The sequence below is a fragment of the Carcharhinus amblyrhynchos genome, chromosome 1 (genome assembly GCF_965287045.1).
Source record: "Carcharhinus amblyrhynchos chromosome 1, sCarAmb.v2.hapA, whole genome shotgun sequence".
Lineage (NCBI taxonomy): Eukaryota > Metazoa > Chordata > Chondrichthyes > Carcharhiniformes > Carcharhinidae > Carcharhinus > Carcharhinus amblyrhynchos.
Window position 1 is genome coordinate 113,600,081 of NC_137324.1, and position 26,733 is coordinate 113,626,813.

General features: G+C 40.3%; 1 protein-coding gene across 3 annotated transcripts; it reads left to right on the forward strand.

Annotated features, from left to right (window-relative positions):
• Nucleotides 1-2,212: 2,212 nt before the first annotated feature.
• Nucleotides 2,213-21,370, forward strand: paqr3a (progestin and adipoQ receptor family member IIIa). 3 transcript variants are annotated; one of them, XM_080191210.1, is made up of 7 exons: nucleotides 2,213-2,382; nucleotides 3,010-3,198; nucleotides 3,558-3,720; nucleotides 8,004-8,159; nucleotides 9,865-9,972; nucleotides 18,741-18,831; nucleotides 19,397-21,370. In XM_080191210.1, exons 2-7 carry the CDS (start codon nucleotides 3,014-3,016, stop codon nucleotides 19,534-19,536), a joined length of 843 nt encoding a protein of 280 aa, XP_080047336.1. In that variant the 5' UTR covers nucleotides 2,213-2,382; nucleotides 3,010-3,013; the 3' UTR covers nucleotides 19,537-21,370. The 3 variants fall into 3 exon arrangements, with proteins under 3 accessions (XP_080047336.1, XP_080047326.1, XP_080047346.1); XM_080191200.1 differs by having other exon boundaries at nucleotides 2,218-2,382; nucleotides 9,775-9,972; XM_080191220.1 differs by lacking the exon at nucleotides 2,213-2,382 and having other exon boundaries at nucleotides 3,149-3,210; nucleotides 9,775-9,972.
• Nucleotides 21,371-26,733: the final 5,363 nt, after the last annotated feature.

The window sequence follows — 26,733 nt, forward strand, 5'->3', positions numbered from 1 at the left end:
CAGCTGGACCCACATCAACACAGATGGTAGAATAAGAGGATAATGATTTTTTTCCCACAGTTTGAGAAGGTAAAACAAAGAAGTATATGGTTATCTGTTCTATAGCTGATCTCGATGCATTGGTCGACATTATAGCGACTTTGTTCAGTTATCTTCCTGGATGTAGTTGTATGGTGCAGATTTTCACATTTTATACCCAGAAAATCTCAGTTTGCAGTCAATTTCTCTTCTCAGAATGTTTACTTTGTAAATCTGGTACACTGTTTCCTAGAAAGAGGGAAGGACCACACAGCGTTTGCAGCCTGTTTTAATGTAGCATTCCTGATCTCTCTCCTGCTTAAAGTATCCTGATGGCAGTGTATTCCATAGAAATTCTATTAACCTATGTCTCTAGCAATCATCTGCTTTGAAAGGTTAATTGCATTTTGATGTCCTATCTCAGAGACATTTGCAAAGTTTCAGGATATTGTAGAGTCAACAGGAGATGGAGTCTTTCACACTCCCCAGGGTGTTAAGTCTTTTTTTCCATCCCATTTGGTAGAATGCAAGCTATATGTTGTAGCCATCAGGGCAGACTAAGTGTCTTTTAGGGAGTTTCAGTTTAAAAAATAAATCCAGCCAAAATCAGGAACATTAAAAATTCTATCTTTAAAAAAGATACATTCTAGTATCAACAGTGCCAGGCTAATAAAATAAAATATTAGAGTTCCAAATCTTATTTTTGCTGTGAACTGATTACATCCCGAGTTACCTATTTAACTTCCTGAAGAGACATTTCTGTATAAATGCCGTGATCCCAGAGATGTTCAAACAAGGCTTTCTCCATTGCAGCTCTCCCTCAAATTGATCTCAATTCTTCTCAAATGCTCTCTATATTTTTTTCTTTGATGCACAGTACAATCCAAATTTCTGAACTACTTACAGGGAATATTTTTCCTATACCTTGTACCAGAAAGACTACCACATCCTGCAAAATAGTTGATTATCAAGGTAACAGTGTCAGCAACCCTCACAATTCTAATGTCCTTTAGGGAAGAAAATCTGCCATCCTTACCTGGTCTGGCCTACATGGGACTCCAGAGTCCACAGCTTGACTCTCAAATGCCCTCTGAAATAGAGGATAGGTAGGGATTGGGCAAAAAATGCTGATCCAACCAGCGACGCCCACATCCCGTAAATGAATTTTAAAAAAGACCAGTGATTTCCAGAAGACTCTTTTAAAGTTCTTGCAAAAAAAAGTTGTCAGATGCCAATAGTCCAATACTGCAGAAAGCCTAGAGTATTGAAAGTGTAGATATGAAATTAGAAAGGAAATTAGGAAAGCAAAGAGAGGAAAACCCAAAGATGTTTTACTAATATATTAAGAACAAAAGGATATAAGGGAAACAGCAATCCAATTAAAGACCTGAGGCAAAGTGGATGTTTTACTTCAGGAGGAGGAGTCTAAAGTTCTGGATGGAATAACAATGTTAAGGAGGAAACATTAAATTGCTTAGCATCTTTGAAAGTTGATAAATCAACAGGCCCAGCTGAAATGTACCTCAGGCTGCTAAGGGAAACAAGTGAAGAAGCAATGGAAGTTCTGACCACTGGTTTACATTCTTTCTGGTTACAGGCATGGTGACGAAGGAAGGACTGGAGGACTTCTGCTGCTGTACCATCGTTTAAACAAGGACAGAACAAATGATTACGGGCCAGTCAGCCCAAACTCGGTCGTGGGAAAATTATTGCGAAAAACAGAGAAACCATTGAAATCATACACATCAAATTAATTTTGCATCACTTATCATGATCTAAAATGCATTGCGGTAAAGAGTGGTGGAAGCAGATTCAACGGTAATTTTCAAGAAGAACCACTTGGAGAGTTGTGGGGAAAGTAGAGAGTGGGATGGTTAGCTCACCCACTGCCCTCATTCTTCCCAGGATTGTTTAATGTGAATCCCAAAGTCACCCTATTCCCCTACCTCAGGGTCAATCCCTTCCTCAGGGTTGATTTAATCCGGATCCCGGAGTCACTCCCTTTCCCCCAGTCCCATCAATCCAGATCCCGGGGAGTCACCTTGAACCGGAAGTTTTAGCGCGGATTGTATCCGGTGCAAGACCGGCGTGGAGCTGAGTTCCCCGGGTCTGAGCGGTGGCTGATCCTGTCCTGGATCCCCCCCCCCCCGGGCCGAGACTGTCCTGGTTTCCCCCCCGCCTCCGGGCTGAGCCTGTCCTGGTTTTCCCCCCGGGCTGAGCCTGTCCTGGTTTTCCCCCCGGGCCGAGCCTGTCCTGGTTCTCCTCCCCACCCCCGGGCCGAGACTGTGCTGGGTCCCCCGGGCTGTTGGGGTCTCTGTGTCTCCGGGTGAAGATGTCGCCGCGCTGCCGGCCCTAAAGATCCAGGTGAAAGTTTCCCCATTTCCAGCCAGCGGGTGAGGGCTCCTGGTTGAGTGACTGGCTAAGTAGTTACCTAGTTAGTTGGGTAGCTTGAAATGGATTGAAGGTGATATCTAAATGTCAGGTTGGGGAAGAAGCTGCACCCTGACACTCACTATCAGCGTTAACTCTCCATGAAGCTGTTGGGGCTTTATTAAAACATAAAACCATTTATATCAATTCTTGTGGTTTATTTAAGAACAGCTTTTAAATCAGATGATTGAGCTGGCTTTTAGTTGAGTTAATTTTATCAGCTTAAAGTGTGAAATAAATAGTGTAAGGAAATACTATAATACGATAAATTAGAGAGGCTCCCGCATCCCAATAATGTTTTTTTAATTGATTTTAAATAAGGTAAAATATTTGGAGGAGAAATCTTTATCAAAATGTTGTATGAAGTGCAAGTTTATAAAGATTCTTGTAATTATCATTAATTGTATTAAATGGTTAAGTTAAACTAAATGTTTTGTATAATTGATCTAATTATTTTGGAGACTTTGCTTGAATTGGCATTATTGATTTAATCTATTTGATATGCGTTCATCATTTGTGATAAGATCCTGACTTTATAAAAATTTATCTTTATATTTCCAGCATCATGCCTCAGAAGTTGCTTAAAAGTGCCCACTACATTGAACTAGGAAACTACCATTATTGGCCTGTTCTTATACCACGAGGCATCCGCCTGTACACCTATGAACAACTTCCGTCCTTTCTTAAGGAGAATCCTTACATTACAGATGGATATAGAGCATATTTACCTGCGAAATTGTGCATAAAAAGGTGAGTTAGAAAGTAAGTACATGTAAGATCTCCCAATTTATCAAAGTTTTACAATTTTCAGATACAAATGTATTTGTGGAATGAAAATCAGTCTCTTTTCATTTATCCCTCAAGCAAAGTCACTTTGCATTTTAGGAATTAATTTGGGAATATTGAAAATCTAGTTTCAATAATGAAAACATTATTTCTTAGTAATTTGATAAATGCAATGTATCTGAAATGGTCTATGTTGTACATAATGTTATGGTGTATATAAATACGTTCTACGCAGCTCACCAAAATAACTTAAGAAATGAGTTTTGTTACCTTGATAGTTGCTCTTTTTTTTGCATTGGAATAATTTAATATTTCTCTTATAGTCTTTTCATTCTTTCAAACGAAACGGTGAATATCTGGAGTCATCTACTTGGATTTTTCCTGTTCTTCAGTCTTGGCATTTATGACATGACCATTGTACTTCCTGAAGCAAATGCCTCGAGGGATGATTATGTTATATATTCCATCTGTCTCTTCTGCTTCCAGGCAAGTTCTTTTGACATGTTTGTACATTGAAGAAATATGTTTGCAGGGTTCATTAGATTGCATGTTTTTTTTGAGTGCCTGATACTCCAGTGACTTAAAATTGTGAACTGACAAGTACCTCTCTTAAAGGCCATCTCACCATCCTGTTACTTCAAATTGTCATATGAGACAGAATAGTTATACGTCCTCTGCACCTAATCCAGGTTGCTCCTTATGGGTTACAAGTGTCCCATCCACACCCTAACACCCCAGCAAAACAGTATTTCCCCACCCTTGTAGCTCTTAAATGTTCTGAACAGTAAACTGTTCCAGTTTTGTACTGTTTGTATTGGCAGCCACATTGGAAGAATACTAAATTTATTGTGTTTGGTTTATTTATTGTTATTTCTTCATATTGGACTTTTCGTAGCAGATTTGAACTTGTTATGCTGCTGATTATTCTCCTATTCTATTTTGCTATCTTTGCAGGCTGGAAAAGGAGTAGTTTATACTTTTATTCATTCGGTAACTTTGATTAACATTTACTCAGTAATTCAATACAGAATTCGCTGTTTAGCAAAATAAATTCTTCCATACCTTGCAATAATAGTGGGGGAGACTGGTGTTGCTCTAGACTAACAGTAAGTAGAGGGTTATGTAAAGATTAGTAGAATATGTGGCAGTGTAAATAATTTATCTTCCAATGTGTCAAAGACTAGAGCCTAGATTTTCTGATTTGATCTTGTTTAATAGTATTGGTGATTACTTTAAAATAAGTGAATTAACAGTGGGGTTTGCTGATTGTCAATTAGAAAAGCTAGGCTTTTAACAGTTGTTGCAACTGTTCATTATATCAATATAATGAAAAGTACTGTTGGTTATGTTCATCGTAGCACTTTTCTGGACTGAATTCAGTAGTCTTAGTTTCCATAAAGTGGTAGACATAGAATCATAGAAACCCTACAGTGCAAAAAGAGGCCATTTGGCCCATCGAGTCTGTACTGACCACAATATATGCATCTCAGGACACTAAGGGACAATTTTAGCATGGCCACTCAACCTAACCCACACATCTTTGGACTGTGGGAGGAAACTGGAGCACCTGGAGGAAACCCATGCAGACCTGAGGAGAATGTGCAAACTCCACACAGACAGTGACCCAAGACATTTAAAGAGATATTTCATAACTCTGAACAAAGACACATTCTATTGAGAAAGATAGACCTTACCAGAAGGATGCACCATCTCTAGCTAACTAATAGTGTTAAGTGTGGCATTAAATTGAATCAAAAGGAATGCAATGTTGTGACGATTAGTGATAGGCCAGAAGATTTGTAAAGTTTAAGAATCCAGCAAAAGATGTCTAAAAATATAGTAGGGAGAAATTGGAGAAAACTAGCAAGAAATATAAAACAGACAGTGAAAGCTTCTACAAATATACAAAAGCTAAGTGTAGCTAAAGTGAGCATCAGTCCCTTGGTGGGTGAGATTGCGGAATTAATGATGGGAAACAAAGAAATGGCAAAGGCTTTTAATATTTTTTGTATCCATCTGTAGAATAGAAGACACAAAAAGCATCCCAAGAACAGATCAAGCAGCAAGAGGGAGGGAGGGTGCAACTTAAAACGATCTGTATTGTTTTAAGGTCCATCTTATATCTGTATGACTTGATGGCCTACATTCTGATGCATTGGTTCCAATCTTCCAAAATTCCCTAGATTGAAGATTGAAATTTAACACCACTGTTCAAGAGAAAGGATAAGACAGAAAACAATAGGCCAGTTAACCTAACGTCTGTCATTGAGAACATGCTAGAATCCATTATTAAAGTGGTGCTAGCAGGACATTTAGAAAATCATAATACTATCAGGTAGAGTAAGTGTGATTTTGTGAAACAGAAATAGTGTTTGATAAATCAATTAGGGTTCTTTAAACAGAGTGGATAAAGAGGCATTAGTAGAAGTTGTATGTTTGGATTTTTCAAAAGATGCCATATAAAAGGTTACTGCACAAAGTAAGAGCTTTTGGTGTTGGAATGACATTGGCATGGAAAGAGTATTGGCTAATTATGGGAAACTGTTAGGATAAATGGGTAATTTTTAGAATGGCAAACTATAACTAAGAGTGCCACAGGGATCAGTACTGGGGCCTCAGCTATTTACGATCAATATTATTGACACAGATGAAGGGACTGGATTGTTGGCAAATTTGATGGCAGTACAAGTAGGAAAGGAAGTTGTGAGATGGATATAAATAATCTGCAGAGGGATATAAATCAGTTAAGTTAGTGGGCAAAGATTTAACAGATGGTGTATAATGTGGGAAAATGTGAGGTTGCCCACTTTGGCAGGAAAATAGAAAAACAGCATATTTTAATGGAGAGATCTGAGTGTTCTTGCACCAGTCACAAAATGTTAGCATGCCGGTGTAGCAAATAATCAGGAAGGCAAATGGGATGATGGCCTTTATTGCGAGGGATATGGAGTATAAAAGTCAGGTCTTGTTACACTTGTACAGGATATTGGTGAGGCTAGATCTGGAGTACTGTATGTAATTTTGGTCATCTTAAGCAAGTAGAAACATACCTGCATTGGAAGCAGTTCAGAGACAGTTCACTGAGATGACTCCTGGGAAAAGGGGTTGCATAATGAGGAAAGGTTGATCTGGTTCAACCTGTACTTATACTGAGGAGGCTTGACAAGGCTGATACTGAGAGTGTGTTATACTTTGTGGGTGCATCTAGAACTAGGGGCATAGTTAAAGTATAGAAACTCATTTTAGACAAAAGAGGATTTTCTTCAGTGAGAGTTGTTAGTGTTTTGCAGTTTCTTTCCCGTCAAATCAGTGAAGGCTGTCTCATTGAATATTTTTAAGGCTATTTTAACCAGCTGGCTATGCTCTGCACTTCTGTGAGATGGATTACAGAGCTGATCATCCAGAGGCATTGTGAAGAAGTGCGAAGGTAAAAGGTGACCATCCAGTGTAGGAAACACCATGGTCCTGGGCCTCTCTGATAGGTATACACTTCTTAACACCTGTGATGAGGATAGGAATATGTGCCTTTGCCTGACAGTAAACATATGGAATCTTCAAAGATACTTGTTTGTGATCCCTTGGTATCAATTACTACCTATAAATCTGAGTACAAATAGGGCCCACTGCATGGTTTTGGACATTGGGCAGCATGATAGCACAGTGGTTAGCACTGCTGATTCACAGCTCCAGTTACCTGGGTTTGAATTCCAGCTCACATCACTGTCTGTGTGAAGTTTGCACATTCTCCCTGTGTCTGCGTGGGTTTCCTCAGGGTGCTCCGGTTTCCCCCCTCAGTCCAAAGATGTGCGGGTTAGGTGGATTGGCCATTCTAAGTTGTCCCTTAGTGTCCTGGGATGCATAGGTTAGAGGGATTAGTGGGTAAATGTGTAGGATAGGGCCTGGGTGGGATTGTGGTTGGTGCAGACATGATGGGCCGAATGGCACCTTTCTACACTGTAGGATTCTATGATTGAGCAAGGTCTAATTGGAGGTGTCCTCAGCCAGATGTGCCTGGACAAAGATGATGTTCAGTTCTCCAGGATTGCTTCATGGGAATTGTGTGTATATTTCAGAATTTTCACAGTATTAACTGCCTGGAGCTGCTGGAGACTGCAGGTATGCAATGGAGTAGTTTTGCCCAAATTATTTTCTGACTGATTATTGATTCATATAGATGACTAGAATATTTCAGGTCTGGAAATTCAAAGATGGTGCAAATCCCTGTGGCAGCTGTGCTCACTGCTTTTTTTCCAATGTGTTTACCAATTACAGGACTTGGCATAGGATTCAGAGAAGCAAAGCAATCTATTATGTTGTTAATAACTTGGCATGAACTTGGCTTTCAATTGCATAGTGCTGAAAAACTTCACCTTGTTAAAGCATAAGCATCCCCAGTGTTCCTTCATTGTCAGTTGTAAGTTGGCTCTCCTCATTTCTAAGTGCTGTACCCTTTTGATTATCCCCTTGCTTCCTATTTGCATTTAGACATTTTTGCTATTTTCCTATTTATTATTCGTTAAGGTGATGAGGGACAGAGGTTGCTTGGTTTTAAATTGGCATGATGTGGATAATAGTATGCCATGCTTATGACATAAACTGTTTGCTTATTCATTACATCACTACAACAGGTTTTGAGATTTGCTAAAAAGTTGTAAATGGAACATCCATTGAAATCATTTTGCATGTATGGTTGGACATTAGGCAGCTTTTTGCAATATTTAAGTATTCTTACATTTCGTTGTAATTAGTTTGGAGTATTTGGTTTGTAGGTTTGTATGCTATGTTCAGCAGGATATCACCTGTTCTGCTGCCATCGCTCTGAAAAAGCTAATCGACGCTGGATGGCCCTCGATTATGCTGGTATTGCTATTGGGATTTTAGGCTGCTATGTCCCTGCAGTGTTCTATGCCTTTTACTGTAATGAGGTGAGTTTCGTTACTCAAATGCTTAAACCTTGTATGGGTTGATTTCACACGATGATTAACAGCAATATTTGACATGGGAATAGAGGGATACAAATGGATGGTTTAGTTAGGAACACATGATCGGTGCAGGCTTGGAGGGCCGAAGGGCCTGTTCCTGTGCTGTATTGTTCTTTGTTCCATTTCTCTTTACTAACCAAGTGATAACTAAACCCTGATTGAAATTCATGCCATGTCCAGTCACAAATAAGCAAAACCACAGGATCACATTGAGAAATGTATTGCTTGTTAACAGGAAAAGCTCCTGTCTCTCAAAACGTGCTGTGGTTGGGGAACAACATAGTAGTTTAAATTACTCAGAGTAAATTATCTCTTTATAATATTGGGAAGACCAAGGCCATTATTTTTGGTCCAAACTCTGTTCCTAGCTACTGACCCAATCCTTGTCTCAAAGGATTGTTTCAAATTAAATCAGCCTGTTTGCATCCATTGGTATCACGTTGACCCTTAGCTGAGCTTCCCACTTCAAATCTGCAACGTCATTAAGACTGCCTGTTTCCACCTCCATGAGTTTGCCTGTCTCATCCCATTGGAAGCATTTGTTTCTGCACGACCCAACTATTCCAAAGCCCCTCTGGCTTAATTCTTACATTCAGCTCTCCATAAACTTGAAATCATCCAGACTCTGCTGCTTATGTCTTAAATCACACTAAGTCCCATTTCCCTATCACCCCTCTGTTTGTTAACTTAGATTGGCTTCTGGCCAAGCAACATCTTGATTTTAAAATTCTCATCCTTGTTCTCAAATCCTCCATGTTATTGTATATCATCATATTTCTGTAATCTCCTTCAGCCCCACGACTGCCTGAAATATCTGCGCTCCTCTAATTCTGGTCCCTTGGACAGCCCCCAATTTTAATTGCTCCACCCTTGGTAGTTATGCCTTCAGTGCCTAGGCTCCAAACACTAGAATACCCTGTCTCTACCTCTCCTCATTCAAAAGGTTCCTTAAAACCTACCTCCTTTGAGCAAACTTATAAGATCCTGAGGGCTAATGTGGAGAGAGGTCACCCATTTAGGATAGAGATGGGGAGAAAACTTCTCTCTGGAGGTTGAGAATCTTTAGAACTCTGCTTCAAAAGGCGGTTGAAGCAGAGTCTTATAGGTTCCTGTTGTGCAGAAGCAAAAAGTTATTAGTAGTGGGTGGAATTGTGGAGTTGAGATTACAATCAGATCAGCCATGATCTTTGAATGGCAGAGCAAGCTCAGAGGGTTGAGTGATCTACTTCATAGTTTGTACATGTATTCATAAGTGTTTGGGCGTCTGACCTAATATCTCCATATGCACTTTAGTATCATACTTGTAATGGTCCTGTAAAATGTTTTCATTGCATTAAAAGTGCTCTCTAAATAACATTTTTTAGTATTTTAGATGCAAATTAACTTAAATTGGATTATAGCTTTTTTGTAAACAAATCTACTGCTAATAAATATGGTATCATATTCAATTGTGAGAGTGTCACATAAATTTTGTTACTAACATTTTCAATTAATAGTGAAATGTCCAACCCTAAAGCAATAATTTGTATAAAAGACTTGATTGTGTTTTTGTGCTTAGTATTGGCGACAGGTGTACTTAATAATGGTGCTGGCAATGATACTGGCAGTATTCTTTGCACAAATACATCCGTATTACCTCACTCAGCAGTGGTACAGCCTGCGTGCACTCATCTTTTGCTGTGTGTCTGTGTATGGATTTATCCCAACAATTCACTGGATTTGGCAGAATGGAGGGATGAGCACACCAATAGTCCAGGTGAGTGAAATAAAATTAGTTTTTAAATGTTTTTATTGAAATTTTTCCATTTTACCAAAATGCAACAAATCCCAAAAATCAAGTACAGTACAGAGTAATCATTATTCCATATAAATCTACAGAAAGACCAGTGAACATTCATACAATGGTTGATAACTTGTGGTTGCTGTCTCCTCTCGTACAGCTAAAGAAAGGATTCTAGAAAGAGTGAGGAATCTCACTATAAAACCATGAGCATATGGCTCCAAGGTACATGCCGTCCTCCACCAGATAACAGGGACAGAGCTGCACAATATACGGGATCCCTCATGGAGGTAATATGCAACCAAATAGAGCCTAATTCATCATCCAAGGACCTCTAAGCAATGAAAGAATAACACAGGAAAGGGGGAACAAACACCAGGATACTGCCATCGGTACAAGATGTGGCTCTCGTACAGGATCCAGTAAGCAAAGGATTCATATAACTCACATAGCTATGCAACACAACCAACCTTCCTCCTCTCCAGTCATGCCAGAAGCACTGATCAGGCCCCTCTCATCACCCAAAAATTTAAACCATTTTCCACCACAGAAACCCTATCCACAAGGGGAAGAATCGTAGGGTAACTTGGGGAGAGAAACAACTCTCCTCCTCCCAACAAGATAAGGGAAACACTCTCGGATTAACTATAACAAATAAGCCAAAATCAAAATGCCAAACAGAAAGGAGCATCAGGATTATCCAATAGATGCCAGATGTGGTCTTTCAGTAAAAACTTTCACAGGAAAGATACCAGGAATAGCAGCACAACCTCACAAGAAACCATATACTGTGCCCTCCCCCAAGAGTGGCCAACTGTCAAGAAGTTCGACAGTCAGGAAGTCTCCGTGTAAGACCACTTAGAACGGGTGACCTACTCCTCCAACCAGCCTAATCCCCAAAGATAAATTCCCAACAACGCTGAACCAAAGCACCCAGACTCTCACTCAGGCCCTGCAACTAACAGGCTACTACATCCCCAGGAGAACCCAAGTCTCAAGAAGGGGAGCAGTCCAGAAATCCCAAAAAGGGGACTTCTCAGGTGAGGGCAACCAACTCGCCCTCCTAACATGCCCCCCACCTGCCACTAATGCTCTAACCTGCTAATAACACACCGGAATAAGGACCAACAAATTAAAAATACTCAAAACAATCTATCCCTAGGCATCCCAGACACGCTATTGAAGCCCTGCCATCAGTGGGATTTGAGCCATTTCCCTTCATCAGAGAAACTCTAACAGGATAACATGCCCATTGTGGATTCCGTGAGCCAATTAATCAAGTGACTACTGTCACTACCCTCACAGCCAAGTCAAAGTAGAAGACCAAGAATAGATAACCATGCCCAGGCGTGCACCAGAACATAACTCCCCACTCCAACAACACCAGAGATGCCAACAACAAAAAGTACCCATCTTTTCCAGGATACATGATATTTCTGTACCGTATTAGGAAACCAGCTCAAAATACTCTATAACCACAAAACAACTGAAACACAAAATGAATGTCCGTAAATTCCGCGAGGACTCATAGGCCCCTAATCACTCCCTCCATATTAAACCACTTGCCCACGTCCCTGCAATGATGCTACTCAACCATAATTGTAACAAAGGATATTAGGTGAAAAAATCCATCAATGTCTGCCAGGATTATAAAATGAGAAAATGGATAAAATTCACACAGCTCTGGTAAATGGATGTCCCTGAGTTCACCAGGATATCAGGATAATAAATGAAAATTCACTACCATGCTCACTCACAGGATTGCCCCTATCAATGTGATAAATCATGAAATGGGATCAATTAAGAGATGAATTTACGGGGATTACATTTAAGGATTACTCTAAACAGGAATACAGGCAAAATTTACCTTAAAGGTCAGTTACAGGATTGCCCCCATCAATAGGAAAAAGCACAGTACAGGATCAACACCAGGATATAATTATAGAGGGTACAACCTTTGATTAATGAATCCTGATTTTCACAAGATGACAAGTGACAGATTTCTTTGTTCATATATCATACATCCACGTCAGGATAAAAGACAATAACGTAAAATCACAATGGAACGAAGTTCAAGATTAATGATGAACTGCAAAATATTATAACCATTCACAGAGTTTGAAAAGGTCAAAGCTATGCCAGGATTGTTAAGCAACATCCAGGATCCATCCAAAGTTTCACCTAAGCTTTTGCACTTCCAGCATGTTGTCGTCCCAAAGCCCTGGTAAAGAGAAACCTAGGCCCTGGTAGAAGGAAAAGACTGTCATGTCCGGCCACCTCCTGCATATCTCAATTCACAGCGGTCAGGACAATGTTAGACCAGTGGTTGAAGCCTTTGACCTACTCCAGGGCTCAAAGATCAGATGCAATGTGCTCCATCGAACTCGCAAAACCCAGCTTTTAAATTGCAATTGTGAAAGCTTAGCCTCCCGTTCTCAAATTTGACTGGGGATTTATCCCTAGCTTCCCTTGGGGAAACTGGGTGCACAGATACTCTTTCTCCTCGAAACAGCCAGGATGTTCGACATAGCATGTAGTAGGATTTCCAAGGACTGACAGTAAGCTTCCACCAAGGAAACTGCCCTCTCAACTGTCAGGATTCTTTCTTTGCTTCATCCATTCTCTTTAGGATATCTTGCAGTTCATCAATGTGAGCACCAATATTCTGTGCCAGGGAGCCGAGATCACCATCCACAACTTCACTCACAACGGCGGTCATCATCTCGATGCCTATGGCATTGCTGAAGCGTAGGCCCACTCACCAATGAAACTGCCATTGTGAACTGGACCTCACCCTGCCCAACTGTAACCACCTCAATCAAACAAGCATTGTGAACTGGACCTCACCCTGGCCATCTCTAACCACTTCAATCAAACAAGCATTTTCTCGAGTTAACTTGACTCCCTGTCACTAAACTTTAGTCAGGTCTTCCAAGGACATACCATAGATTATATACATATGAGGAAATAATTATGGGTGCTACATCAGGATAAATAAAAGGATTGAAGATGAGTGGCATCAAAGCTTGTGAAAACACAGCCCCTCCTGTGCTTGCATTGCGTGACTCCTGAGATAAAATGAGTTTAAACTATACATAATGTAATGCTTGCATTAGGGGCGAGTAAAAAGACATGCTGGGATGGGTTAGTTGAAGCATCAATTCAAATAGCAAGTAAATAGTGCATCCTATCCAATAACATTACGCTGAATATATATTAACAATTTTCATCAAATTCAACAATGTATTGTTGCATAGTTTCATTCATGAACAAATTAAATCAAACCTTGGATCTCACTATTTTGGATAAATTAACTTAGTTTTAACTTGGTGTGACGATGCCGGCAATGGATTTTTAACTTGGTGTTTAGTGACAGAATCTTTTAATATTTTAAGCAGATGGTGTGTTTGTTTGCATGCTTAAGATGAACAAAAAATAGAAGCAGGAGTAAGCCACCAGGCCCTTCAAGCCTGCCATTCAATACCGATCATGGCTGATCTGTGCTGGTCTCCAGTCCTTCTCTGTGCCATTTCCCCATAGCCTTGTCTCTATTCCTCAATTTATCAAATATTTATCCATCTCCACCTTGAATACCCAGCCTTCATCACCCTTAGAGGTAGAGAATTCCAGAGATTCACCACGCTCTGTGAGAAGAAATTTCTACTCAGCTGTTTTAATTTCATTCAATGGATGTGGGCATTGCTGGCAGGGCCATTTATTGCCCATCCTTGAGGGCAGTTGAGAGTCAACCACATTGCTGTGGGTCTGGAATCACAGTTGGCCAGACCAGATAAAGATGGCAGATTTTCTTCCTTCAGGGACATTAATGAACTGGCCCTTTATCTTGTAGTTAAATCTTATAGCTAAAGTCATGACAAACCACAGCATAATAAAATGTGTTCAAAGACAATATCCCCCTCTTAAAATTCTAACTGTGCCTGTACCTTCTGGAAGGGTAACCTGAAAACTACTTTATTGGAAAGGAATCAGTTAATACATTCTTGGTAATTTTTTGCACACATCAAAATTCCACATTACAGTATACTTCACATGATGTGCATGGTCAACTTTTACAAGCAGCAACTTGTGTATCAGGCTGTTCAGTGAATGTTTTCAGTGTTTCACAGAAAAACAAAAGCCGAATTAAGGGATAGTGAAGAAAGGCCTTGTTAAAGAGAATGATGTGTGTGCTCATCAAAGCCAATGGGATGTCGATATAGAATCATAGACTTGTTACAATACAGATGGGAGCTATTTGGCTCAACATATCTGTCCAGCTTTGAGCAAGGGAACCTCGGCTAGTGCCACTTCCCTGTCCTTTCCCTGTAGCCCTGCAAATTTATTCTCTTGTGTTTATTCAATTCCTGTTTGAAAGCCCCCAAATTGGATCTGTTGCCATCAAACTCTTGGACAGTACATTTCAGATCATAATCATAACCACTCAAAGTAACATCTTTTCCTCATTACTATTGGTTGTTTTGCCATTCACCTTAAGTCAGAAATGGGGAGTTTTTCTTTCTGCTGTATGTAGAACCCTCTTGATTTGAACGCTTGTATCAAATCTCCTCTCAATCATCTCTAGTGAGAGCAGCCTTAGATTCTCTAACCTATCCACTTCACTGAACTCCTTCATCCCTGGAACCATTCAAATAAATCATGTCTGCACTTTCTCTGAAATCTTCACATCCTTCTAAATGTGCAGTGCCCACAATTGGACACATAGTCTAGTTGAGCTCGAACAGGAGTTTTATACAAGTTCATCAAAATGTCCTTGCTCCATTCCTATATTTATAAAGGAGAACAAACTTTCTCACATTACCCTTCAATGATTTATCTATCCCAGGTCTCTTTCCATTAGCATTTAGCAACAGAATTTTTTAAAAATCCATTTGTTCCTGAGATGTGGGGTTTGGTAGCCAGGCCAGCATTCACGGTCCATTTACTTGTCCTTGAGAAGGTGGTGGCGAACTGATTTCTTGAACCATTACATGTGGTGTAGGTATGCTTGCAGTGCTGTTAAGGAGGTCCAGGAATTTGAACCACTGACAGTGAGGAATGGAGATTTAGTTCTAAGTCAGGCTTGTGCGTGGCTTGAAAGGGAGCTTGCAGTTGATGTTGCCATGCATCTGTTGCCCTTGTCCTTCTAGAGGATAGTGGTTGTGGGTTTGGAAAGTGCTGTGTGAGAAGGTGCTCTTGTTGAGTACCTGCAGTGCATTTTGTAGATGATTGCCAGTGTGGTAGTCCGTTAGTTCTAGGGAGTTGGTGTTTAGGATGCCAACACGTAGGCTGCTTTTTCCTGGATGTTGTCAAACTTCTTGAGTATTATTGGAGCTGCACTCATCCAGCCAAGGAGAAATTATTTATCACACTCTTGGCTTGTGCTATTTATATTATAGACATGATCTTGGGAGGGTCAGGACATGAGTTACTTGCTGCAGGATTCCTAGCATCTGACCTCTTGTAGACACAGTAGTTATATGGCTAGTTTAGTTTCTGGTCAGTGGTAATCCCCAAAATGTTGGGGGTTACAAACTGAGTGATGTAATGCCATTGAATATAAGAGGCAATGATTATATTCCCTCTTGTTGCAAATGGTCATTGCCTGACACTTGAATAGTGTGTGAATATTACTTGCCAATTGTCAGTTCAAGTCTGGATGTTGCCCAGGTCTTTTGCATTTGGACATGGACTGCTTCAGTATGTGAGGAGTTGCATATAGTGCTGGACAATGTGCAATAATCAGTTTTGCTCAGGGCTCTTTGACGACATATTCTGCCAAATGTTGCTTTGGTGTCAAGGGCAGCCAGTCTCAACATTAAGAATTCTACAGGACAAGGGCAAAGTAGTTGAACATTCAACTGACAGAACAAGATAGGTATAGAATAAGTCTAAGCCTAGTTAGACAGTAAGCATGTCCAAAGAGACATGGCTAGAGTAGATCACTGAAATAGAAGTGGCAGAACACTGGAGGGATTAAGTGAGCAGGATGATCTTAGTTCATTGCAGTGGGAAAGGACTGGGAATTTGGGAGGTGAAGTATGGATGAAGACTTGGACTGATACTCTGAATAACTTGTGGTTTGAAGGGAGAAGACCGATTAATGGAAAATTTTATCTTAAGTGATAAAAGTGTGAAATCATTGGCTCACTTCAGTCTTAGGTTACAGACCGATTATCAATTTGTATATCAGTAAAAGGTATACAAATAAGGAAGTGCACAAAGAGGAGCTCTACGCTGAAGAGTCTGAGCCCCACAGTCCGAGTCACCTTACAGAAAGCCTTTCGTGCTTTTTTGCTTGGAGGTGTTTTCTGTATGGGTTCCTGCTGCACATCTCACACTTCCTTCGCTTGCCCAGAAACACTTTGTCGTCAGCTGGGGTAGAGATCCCTTCATGGAGGTCCCTTGAAAGAGTCGTCCTCCCCCTGAACATTGAGGACTTGGGGTGGAAAGTGTTGCAAGTTACAGTCCCATACAACTGTAGATTGCATTAGTTCACAAACTCCGAAGGAGCCTGCCTTTGACCATGCCTATGTAGTTTGTTGTAGACTGCATCCCTTTTTTAGTTTCTTAAAAAACATTTTGTTAGTTTTGTTGGCACTTCAGCTCCAAACTTAGCCCTGTTCAGACCCTACATGCATGGTGGGCACCACAGGGACTGGAGTGCCTTAGTGACCCTTTAATCACATTTTGATTTGATGTTTTAAGTTTCATTTGTGATTGTTGTGTTTGATAGTATATCTTTAAAGGGCTGTCCTGTGTTTTGTCCCTCAGTTTATTTGATTTTAATTAATTATTTGATTTGCCAGCAAAATAGGGAGAGGGGTACTACCATTAACAGTGAATATTTGGCAGAAAACAAACCTTGAATCAGTATTAAAGGTGTTCCTTTGCTTAATGTTAGGCCACAATCCTTTTCTGACACATACATAAACATAGAGGACTGCAGCCCCTGCCATTGTTGTTCTCCTCTCCATTGCCCAACCACCTATGGTCTCAAGTCATTTAGGCCCCATACTCTAAAATTCCTTTGCTAAAACCTATCCTTTCATCTATTAAACTGCTCCTTAAAATCCATCTCTAATGAAGTTTTTTCATCAATATTTCTAATATCTGCCTTTTTTGTCTTACTTTTGCTTTGGGAAGTTTTGAAAGCTACTTGGTAAATGTGAGTTGTTGCTATGGAGGACTTCAGTACAAAAACTAATCCAATTTGTTGGTCAAAGGCTCAATTGCAGCAGCATATAAATAATTGGGTTGAGAATTGATTAGCAGACAGGAAACAGAAGGAATAAATGGGTCTTTTTCAGTGGCAGGCAGTGACTATAAGAGGGGTTCCTTTATGGATCACTCTTTAGGTCCCAGCTGTTCACAATACACCAGCGATTTGGATAAGGAACCAAATGTAGTATTTCCAAGTTGGTTGACAACACCAGCATTGAATACAGGAGTTAGAACATCTTGTTGAAGTTGTACAAGACATTGGTAAGATCGTACTTGGAATACTGTGTGCAATTCTGATCCCCCTATTAAACTAGGAAGAGTGCAGAAAAGATTTACTAGGATGCTACCAGGACTTAATGGTTTGAGTTATAAGGAGATGCTGAATAGACTGGGACTTTTTTCTCTGGTCTGTAGGGATGACCTTATAGAGGTCTCTAAAATAATGAGGGGCATAGACAAGGTAGAGGAGTCTAAAACTAGAGGGCATAGGCTTAAGGTGAGAAGGGAGAGATACAAAAGTATCCAGAGGGGCAATTCTTTCACACACAGGGTGGTGTCTGGAACAAGCTGCCAGAAGTAATAGTAGAGGCAGATCCAATTTTATCTTGAGAAAACATTTAGATAGTTACATGAGTACGATGGGTATAGAGGGATATGGGCCAAATTTGAGCTATTAGTTTAGGGGTTTTTAAAAAAAAAAGGGTGGCATTGGACAAGTTGGACCAAAGGGCTGGTTTCCATGCCGTAAACCTCTATGACTGTATGGTGGGGAGGATGACAAGAGGCTTAAGGTGGCTAGAACAAGGAGTCAGTCTCAGAAAAAGAGGTAGTCCATTGAGGACTGAGATGGAGAGAAACTTTTTCACTCTGACCTGTGGACTTATCTACCACAGAAGGCTGTGCAGGCCAAGACCCTAAAATTGGAATTATAGAAACCCTGTAGTGCTGAAGAGGCCATTCAGAGTCTGCACTGACTGTGGCAGTATCTTAGCCAGGAACCCCTGCCCCTGCCCCCGCCTCATTATTGCACACCTTTCCCATGGCTAATGCATCTAGCCTACACGAGGGGCATTTAACATAGCCAATCTACCTAACCTGCGCATCTTTTGGACTGGGAGGAAACCAGAACACCCAGAGGAAACCCATGCAGGCACAGGGAGAAGGTGCAAATTTCACACAGTCACCAAAGGCCTGAATTGAACCCAGGTACTTGGAGCTGTGGAGCAGCAGTGCTAGCCACTATGTCACCCATCTAGAAAATATTTCTAGATTAATAAAGGATAGTTTTCTAGACTCAAAGTGGGGACATAGATGATTATTCATGATCATACAGAATGGCAGAGCAAGCTCAAAGGTCAAAATGACCTATTGCTACCCTTATTTTCAATGAATGAATAGCAGTTCATAGCAGAAATCGATTTTGGATTTTTATTTAAAAATATAAAATGTATCTGAACTAAATCATTAAGTTAAACCCCTAATAATTTTGTGTAACTTATAATTCAGTTACTTTATCTTTCCAGGCATTTGTTCCACGTGTATTTGTGATGTATTTGATCGGTGCAGTAGCTTTCTTTCTCTACATCACAAAAATTCCAGAAAGATATTTTCCAGGTGAGCATTCAGCTTGCAGAGGCTAAAGTTTGATTTTTCAATCACAATTAACATGAAAGCTAGCTACATAACCAGTCTCAGGCTGTGATTTGTTACAATATAACATCCTATACAAACTTTTAACACAATGTGATACTTAAAAGTTTCAGCCTCCCAAATTAGTCTAATATGTGAAAGAGAGTGATGTGTTAGAATTATAATAAACCGAATCAAAATACTAGTGTCAGATCCAAAAAACAGCAAGACTGCACATCCAGGAGTAATTAGTTTATTTATTTTGAGGATATTTTGGCATTCCTTTTACCCTTTCGCTTTGAACTATTTTCTTGATCTACTCTCCCTATTCAAAAGTTTAAAATAGTTTACCCAGTTGATAGGTTTAGTTTAAGACCTTCCTTGAAAGAGCATTTAAAAACAGAACAATTAGTATATTTACAATTTTTATGATTAAACACTTCAACATCCTAATACTACTTTGATCTAGTGATGCAGGCTATAAAATTTTGTCCCCATTGTAATATTCTTTGAATGGTGGAGCATAAATTAATATTTCTATATTTTACAGGGCAGCTCAACTACCTCGGTTCCAGCCACCAGTGCTGGCATATCCTTGTTGTACTGATGTTTTATTGGTGGCACCAAACTGGAGTCTACATCACACAGTACAGACACAACCAACCCTGTTCTCAACTAATGAATACCTAACTGCTACATAACTGTCTTGTAATTCGGTGAACAATTTCCTTAGAAGTGCCTGTTAAAGAATCTGTAGTACTGCACTAAGAAGGCTATGGGCAGGGGAACGACAAGTGTGTTAAAATTCTACTGCTGAATTTATTTGTTTATTAATCTGTATATATACAGACATTTTTGTTTAAAGAGAGCAGTCAGTTTCCAGACGTGTAATTACACACTGCAGATATTTTCCCGTAGCTTTTTTTAAAGATGTTTGAGGTATTTATATAAAGAGTTTACACTTTAATGTGTAATAGTCATCCTTTAAATAACATGTTCCTTATCCTGTTAGTAACATATTGTGGAACTTGAGACTCGAGTGATAAATGTCACATACTGGTCTCACTTAAGAACCTGCAACGGTGAACTGGGTGAGATTGCTATAATGATAATGAATCAAGTTATGCACATGCAGATTTGCATCGGCCAGATGCTGAAATCTCAAATGTTAGTGAGTGGATGGTCTTTTAACCTTGGCTCTGTGCTGTATTACACCTTTTACTGCCCCTGATTGCAAGCCCAAGTAGTCTTAAGACCATCTCCTAGGGAGTCACCTCACTCCATCACTACATTGTACATTTGCATTTGTTCTCCAGAAATAGAGGAAAAAATGTTTTTCTTTCCAATCTATGTACACTTGAGTTTGCTATTATTCTAAGTCCTATTCCTTCATGGACTGGAAGACAGATAAAAGGAGGGCAGAGTGTGTGCTGAAATTAAACTATAACATGTAATTAACTAGCCCAATATTAAAGTGCCCCCATAAAAATAAAATCAGGAGAGAATTGACAACTGTTTTATCTCCTTATCTAGACAATATCCTCCAGATCTATATTTAGGGATAGGATAGACAGAATTTAAACATGTGGCATTTAATCTTCATGAATACAAACAGCCATTTCTAAAATGTTTGATAAATCTACCTACACTTAATAGAAAGTGACATTAAATGAATTTTCATTTACTGAAGGATTCAACATTGATCAGGTTGTATCGATTACTGGGTTTGAAGACCACTGTCCTGATAGTGTAGCAAATGATCAGTTTTCTGAGTACCTTAAAAGTTGTCACATTGGTGACCAATTGGTCAGGTTGACCATTTCTCTGACGGGAATTGATATTTATTGTGGGAAGAGGGAGAACGTGTATTACTTCTACCTCGATAAGCTAGAGAGCAAGCAGGCAGCTAGATTTTCTTGTCAAAGTTCTCTGCTAAACAGCATATTAGAACAGATCAAGTGTAACTGATGGATAAAAGATTCTAGTAAATGTGAAAAGGGAAAAAAATAGTTCTATAAAAAATCCTGTTTGGTATTTGAACTAATTCTTCAAAGGTTGGAACAAGTACTCTGAGCAACACCAATACGTAATTTTTTATAAATCTGTGCTCCCTTCCCAGAACATCACAGGGTATAATAATCTAAGCTGATCCTTTGATACAAAATTAGTGGAGGGCTAAGTGCAATGTTTTTTGTGTTTTGTGCAAAGAAAATTTCTTATCTACCAGTAGAACCTGTGCTGTTTGAATATGATGGTACTTAGTGTAATTACATTTGATTCACACTTGTTTTTTTATTCATTTTTACTACTTGCCCTTAAAAGGACAAGCTAGTCCTGTGATGCAATGCTAAAGCTGTGTGCATTTAACAGACTGGAAAAGATTGTATAAATCCTGAAATTGTAAATTTATTTTTTAAAGGGATGTGGTTAGGAAGAATGAAGTTATTGAAGTTCAATATGACAAACTATATGGAGCTTTGTTCATTTTTCCCAGTGTTATAAATAAAAACATTTTCCAACACAATTGTTATTTCAGTATCTGCTTAATTACACGAGGTGCATTGAAAATTAATCTTGGGAGGTAGTAATGAAGCAAAACAGTGGGGATTTTTTTTCAAAAATCTCACCAAGGCCCATTTGCAGAATGCAAACATGTAAAAGAATAGATCAGGAAAATCCAAAATAATTGGGCAACAAAGCTCATTTTTAAAGTTTGTAAATTATGCAAGGAAGGTGGCACTAAGTGAAATAATTAACTTACAAAACAATCTCAAAAATATAAACCTTACCCAATTTTCCTTTTGGCTTCAATTGGAAATTGTTAGAATCCGTCATCAAGGAGGAAATAGCGAGGCATCTTGAGAGGAATTGCTTGACAGAGCAGACGCAGCACGGTTTCGTTAAAGGGAAGTCGTGTCTGACAAATTTACTGGAGTTCTATGAGGATGTGTCTAGGGCGGTGGATAGAGGAGAGCCGGTGGATGTGGTCTTTCTGGATTTTCAGAAGGCGTTTGACAAGGTACCTCACAGGAGGTTATTGCAGAAGGTCAGGGGACAGGGAGTTGGGGGTAGGGTGTTAGCGTGGATAGAGGATTGGTTGTCAAATAGGAGGCAGAGAGTGAGGGTCAATGGGTGCTATTCGAATTGGCGGATGGTGACTAGTGGAGTGCCTCAGGGGTCGGTGCTGAAGCCTCAGCTATTTACCATTCATATAGATGATCTGGAGGAGGAAACCGAGTGTATGGTGTCGAAATTTGCTGATGACACCAAGATTGGAGGAAAGGCAAATTGTGTGGAGAGTCTACAGAAGGATCTAGATAGGCTGGGCGAACGGGCCAGGAAATGGCAAATGGAATTTAATGTTGGCAAGTGAGAGGTGGTCCACTTTGGTAGGAATAATGGTAGGAAGGATTATCACTTACATGGCGACCTAGGGGTCCTTGTGCATGAGTCGCAAAAACCCAGCTTGCAGGTGCAGCAGGTGATCAGGAAGGTGAATGGGATGCTGGCCTTCATAGCGAGGGGGATTGAATATAAAAGTAGGGAGGTCTTGCTGCAGCTGTATAGGGCATTGGTGAGGCTGCAGCTGGAGTACTGTGTGCAGTTTTGGGCGCCATACTTACGCAAGGATATTTTGGCCTTGGAGGGAGTGCAGAGGAGGTTTACTAGGCTGATGCCGGAGTTGAGGGGGTTGAGCTATGAGGAGAGGCTGAATAAACTAGGCTTGTACTCGTTAGAGTTTAGAAGAATGAGGGGAGATCTCATTGAGACGTATATGATGATGAATGGGATGGATAGGATAGAGGTGGAGAGACTCTTCCTGCTCAGAAAGGATAATAGGACTAGGGGGCACAGCCTCAAGATAAAGGGGGGGCGGTTTAGAACGGAGTTGAGGAGGAACTTCTTCACTCAAAGGGTGGTGAATCTCTGGAATTTTCTGCCCGTTGAAGTGGTGGAGGCTACCTCGCTAAATATTTTTAAGACGCGGGTTGATGGATTTTTGATAAGAGAGGGGATTAAGGGTTATGGGGAGAGGGCGGGAATGTGGAACTGAGCCACGACAGATCAGCCATGATCTTATTGATTGGCGGGGCAGGCTCGAAGGGCTAGATGGCCTACTCCTGCTCCTATTTCTTATGTTCTTATGAAAGGGAAAGTCGTGCAGAATAGGAAATACTAAAAAATTGTTTTAAAAAAAGCAAACAAAACATTATAAAGACGTTGGCCTGAATTTTAGACTCCCCCCTGGCAAGTTTACAGACATAAAATATCATAGTTAGGCTTTCTGCTGTGTTCCTTTCCACTGCAACCTCAGCAATTTTAAGCTGGGGCAGGCAAGGTCTTAGAAGCCAATTACTTAAGGGACGTTTAACATCCAGCTGACAGGAGGAATTTTTTTTACTTTATTCCAATCCAATCAAATCACAGCCATTCAGAGTCATAACAAGTTGAGACATTCCCGATCCAAGCTGACAAGACAGGGCGCTCACCTCCTGTCTTGGGCTTGATCTACATGATCCAAGCTGATTGGAGTAGGTGTAGCTCCCCCTCCAAGGCTTGATCTTATTTGCATCTTAGCCAAAAGGCTGAAATGCCACTTGAAAAAATTGCTTCAAAATGAAGCTGAAATGTAACCTAATAACTTCAACCAAGTGCAGCATGTCGACACTACACTTGATCTTAGCCAAAAGGCCAATAAACTGACAGGAGGTATTCCTGAGGATGTCAAAAGCCCAAAAATTATCAGCTTCAGGATTTGGGCAGGGAAGTCAGTGTGCACCTCTGGCTACCCACTCTAAGGGGCTTCTGATAAAGGACCTCCTCATCTGAAAGCCCCAAAATTCATAGGCACCAGCAACGAGAAAGCTGCTGGCCAAGCAGATTGGTGAGCAGCTCTATAACGTGGGACCCCCTCCTGAGGGCAGAAGCCCTGTCTGCGGTCAATTAACACAATGGCAGGATCCTTGCTGACTCTGGATGGCAGGTCAGGAAATACCACCATTCCAAAAGTAAGGGAACAAACAAGGGTTAGCAAAGAGGCATGCACTAAGCACACAGCAAAAAGGATGAGAAATGTGGAGTGATTGAGAAAGAAATCAAAAACAATTAGGAAGACAAATATAAAATATTTTACAGGCACATCAAAAAAAGGCTGTGATAGGAATAAAATTAAGGGATATAACACAACAGGTAATGATAGATGGCAGAAATATTAAATAATTATTTGGCTTCCATATTTACCAGGGAGATTGAATGACAAGAGGAGTAAAGTAAGTGCATTTAAAACAAAAACAAACTACATCTCAAAGATGGTAAAGCTCTGGTCTGGGTGGACTGCATCTAAGGAAGAAATAGCAGAGGCATTACTAATTGTATTCATGTTGTTTGAAAAATGCTGACTGATGGATAGTTATGTAATTCCAATTGGGTCAGAAATATCCAGGGAATTATAGACCAGTCAGTTTAACATAACCACCCGAGTGACAGAAGGGGGAAGTGGTGTTCCACAAAGGTTAGTGCTGGGACCACTGCTCTACACAATTTATATAAACCTTCGTTCAAACATGGACAAAAGAGCTGAATTCCAGAGGTGAGGTGAGAGTGACAAGCTTTACATCAAGGCCACATTCAACCAAGTGTGGCATCAAGGAGCCCTAGCAAAACTGGAATCAACGGGTGTCAGGGCAAACTCTCCCCTGGTTGGAGTCATACCTGGTACATAGGAAAATGGTTGTGGAGGGTCAGTCATTTCAGAACCATAGAACCCTACAGTGCAGAAAGAGGCCCTTTGGCCCATCAAGTCTGCACTGAACACAATCCCTACCTATTATACCCACTAATCTCTCTAATCTCCGCTACCATGGACACTAAGGGGCAATTTCTTAGCATAGCCAATCTAACCTGCACATCTTTGGACTGTGGGAGGAAACCGAAGCACCTGGAGGAAACAAGGAGAATGTGCAAACTCCACACACACAGTGACCCGAGCCGAGAATCGAACCACTGTGCTACCGTGCCGCCCATGACATCTTTGCAGGAGTCCCTCAAGGTAGTGTCCTAGGCCCAACAATCTTCAGCTGTTTCAATGACTTTCCCTCCATCATAAGGTCAGAAGTGGAGTGTTCGCTGATGATTGCACAATGTTCAGCACCATTTGCAACTCCTCAGATACTGAAACAGTCCATGTTCCAATACAACATGATCTGGACAATATCCAGGTTTGGGCTGACAAGTGCCACACAAATACCAAGCAATGACCATCACCAGTAAGAGACATTCTAACCACCACCTCTTAACATTCAATGGTCTAACCATCACTGAATCCCCCACTAACAACATCCTTGGGGTTACCATTGACCAGAAACTCAACTGGACTCACCACATAAATACAGTTGCTACAAGAGCAAATCAGAGGCTAGGAATACTGCAGCAAGTAACTCACCTCCTGACTCCCCAGAACCTATCATCTACAATGCACATGTCAGGTGTATGCTGGAATACTCCCCACTTGCCTGGATGGGTGCAGCTCCAACAACTCAAGGAGCTTGACACCATCCAGGACAAAGCAGCCCACTTTATTGGCATCTGCAAAGCATCAAACCCTCCATCACCGACACTCAGTAGCAGCAGTGTGTCTATCTACAAGATTCACCGCAGCAATTCACCTTATACAGCACCTTCCAAACCCACAACCACTTCCATCTACAAGGACAAGGGCAGCAGATAAATGGGAACACCACCACCTGCAAGTTCCCGTCCAAGCCACTCACCATTCTGACTTGGAGTCGCTGGGTCAAAATGCTGGAATTCCCTCCCTAACGGCATTGTGGATCAACCCACAGCACTGCAGCAATTCAAGAAGACACCTCACCACTACTACCTTACGGGCAACTAGGGATGGGCAATAAGTGAATAAAAATAAACATTTCAATTCTGGAATCCTAAACAACTTTCTAAATTTGCAGATTACAACAAATTGGGGAAAAAAAAAATTGTAACAAATTACAGGAAGACATTAATAGGCCTGCAGATGGACAGATAAAAAATTGCAAACAAGGTTCAGCACAGGTAAATGTGAGGTAGAATTTGTTGGCAAGATAAAAAGTAGGGTGGTCACTTATATGGAAGGTGCAAGTGTAGGTGGGCTACAGCACAAAGGGACAATGCACCAATCTCAAAGTTCGGTCACATTAGCAAAGTCATTAAAAAACACAAGCACTAGACTTTATTTCTTGGAGCACAGAATTGAAAAGTAAGGATATTATGCTAAGCGTGAATCAAACCTTGCACTGCGTGTAGTTTTGGTTGCGTTAATAAAAGACATCAAGGGACTGCAAAGGGTGCAGAGAAGACTTACAAAGATGACACCAGAAAAGCATGATTATACAAATCAGGAAATATTTTGAAAATTGAATCTCTTTTCTCTTGAAAAAGGATTGAGGTGTGACTTAATAGAGGTCTTTAAAACTACAGAAGGTGGATTCCTCTTTTGGAGAGGCCATCAATATAAGATATTCACCAATAAATCCAATAAGGAATTCAGAAGAAATTTCCTCACCCAAATAGTGGTGTGTGTAACGTGTGTGTGTGTGCGTGTAGGGAGTGATTGAAAGAAATAAAATAAATGCATTTAAAATCTAGACAAGCATTTACGAGAAGGTTATCATGTTAAATTGTATCATGAGAAAATATGGTACAAGGTTTGACTGGAATATAGACACCAGAATGGACAGGACATGTGGCCTATTTCTGTGCTGCATATCTTCATATATACTTTGTATATAACAGCTGATAGATTACTATCCCTTTTGTGCCATCAGTTAAATTTCACTCCTGTTATTGTTCATTGGGCTTACAAGAAATTATGTTTGAAACAATTAAAGATTT

Bases quoted from the DNA above. Each gene is read 5' to 3' on its own strand.
- paqr3a (XM_080191200.1), top strand. From the start codon at position 3,014: ATGCCTCAGAAGTTGCTTAAAAGTGCCCACTACATTGAACTAGGAAAC. The intron at 3,199-3,557 runs GTGAGTTAGAAA...TTTCTCTTATAG, and splicing joins GCGAAATTGTGCATAAAAAG to TCTTTTCATTCTTTCAAACG. The intron at 8,160-9,774 runs GTGAGTTTCGTT...TTTTGTGCTTAG, and splicing joins ATGCCTTTTACTGTAATGAG to TATTGGCGACAGGTGTACTT.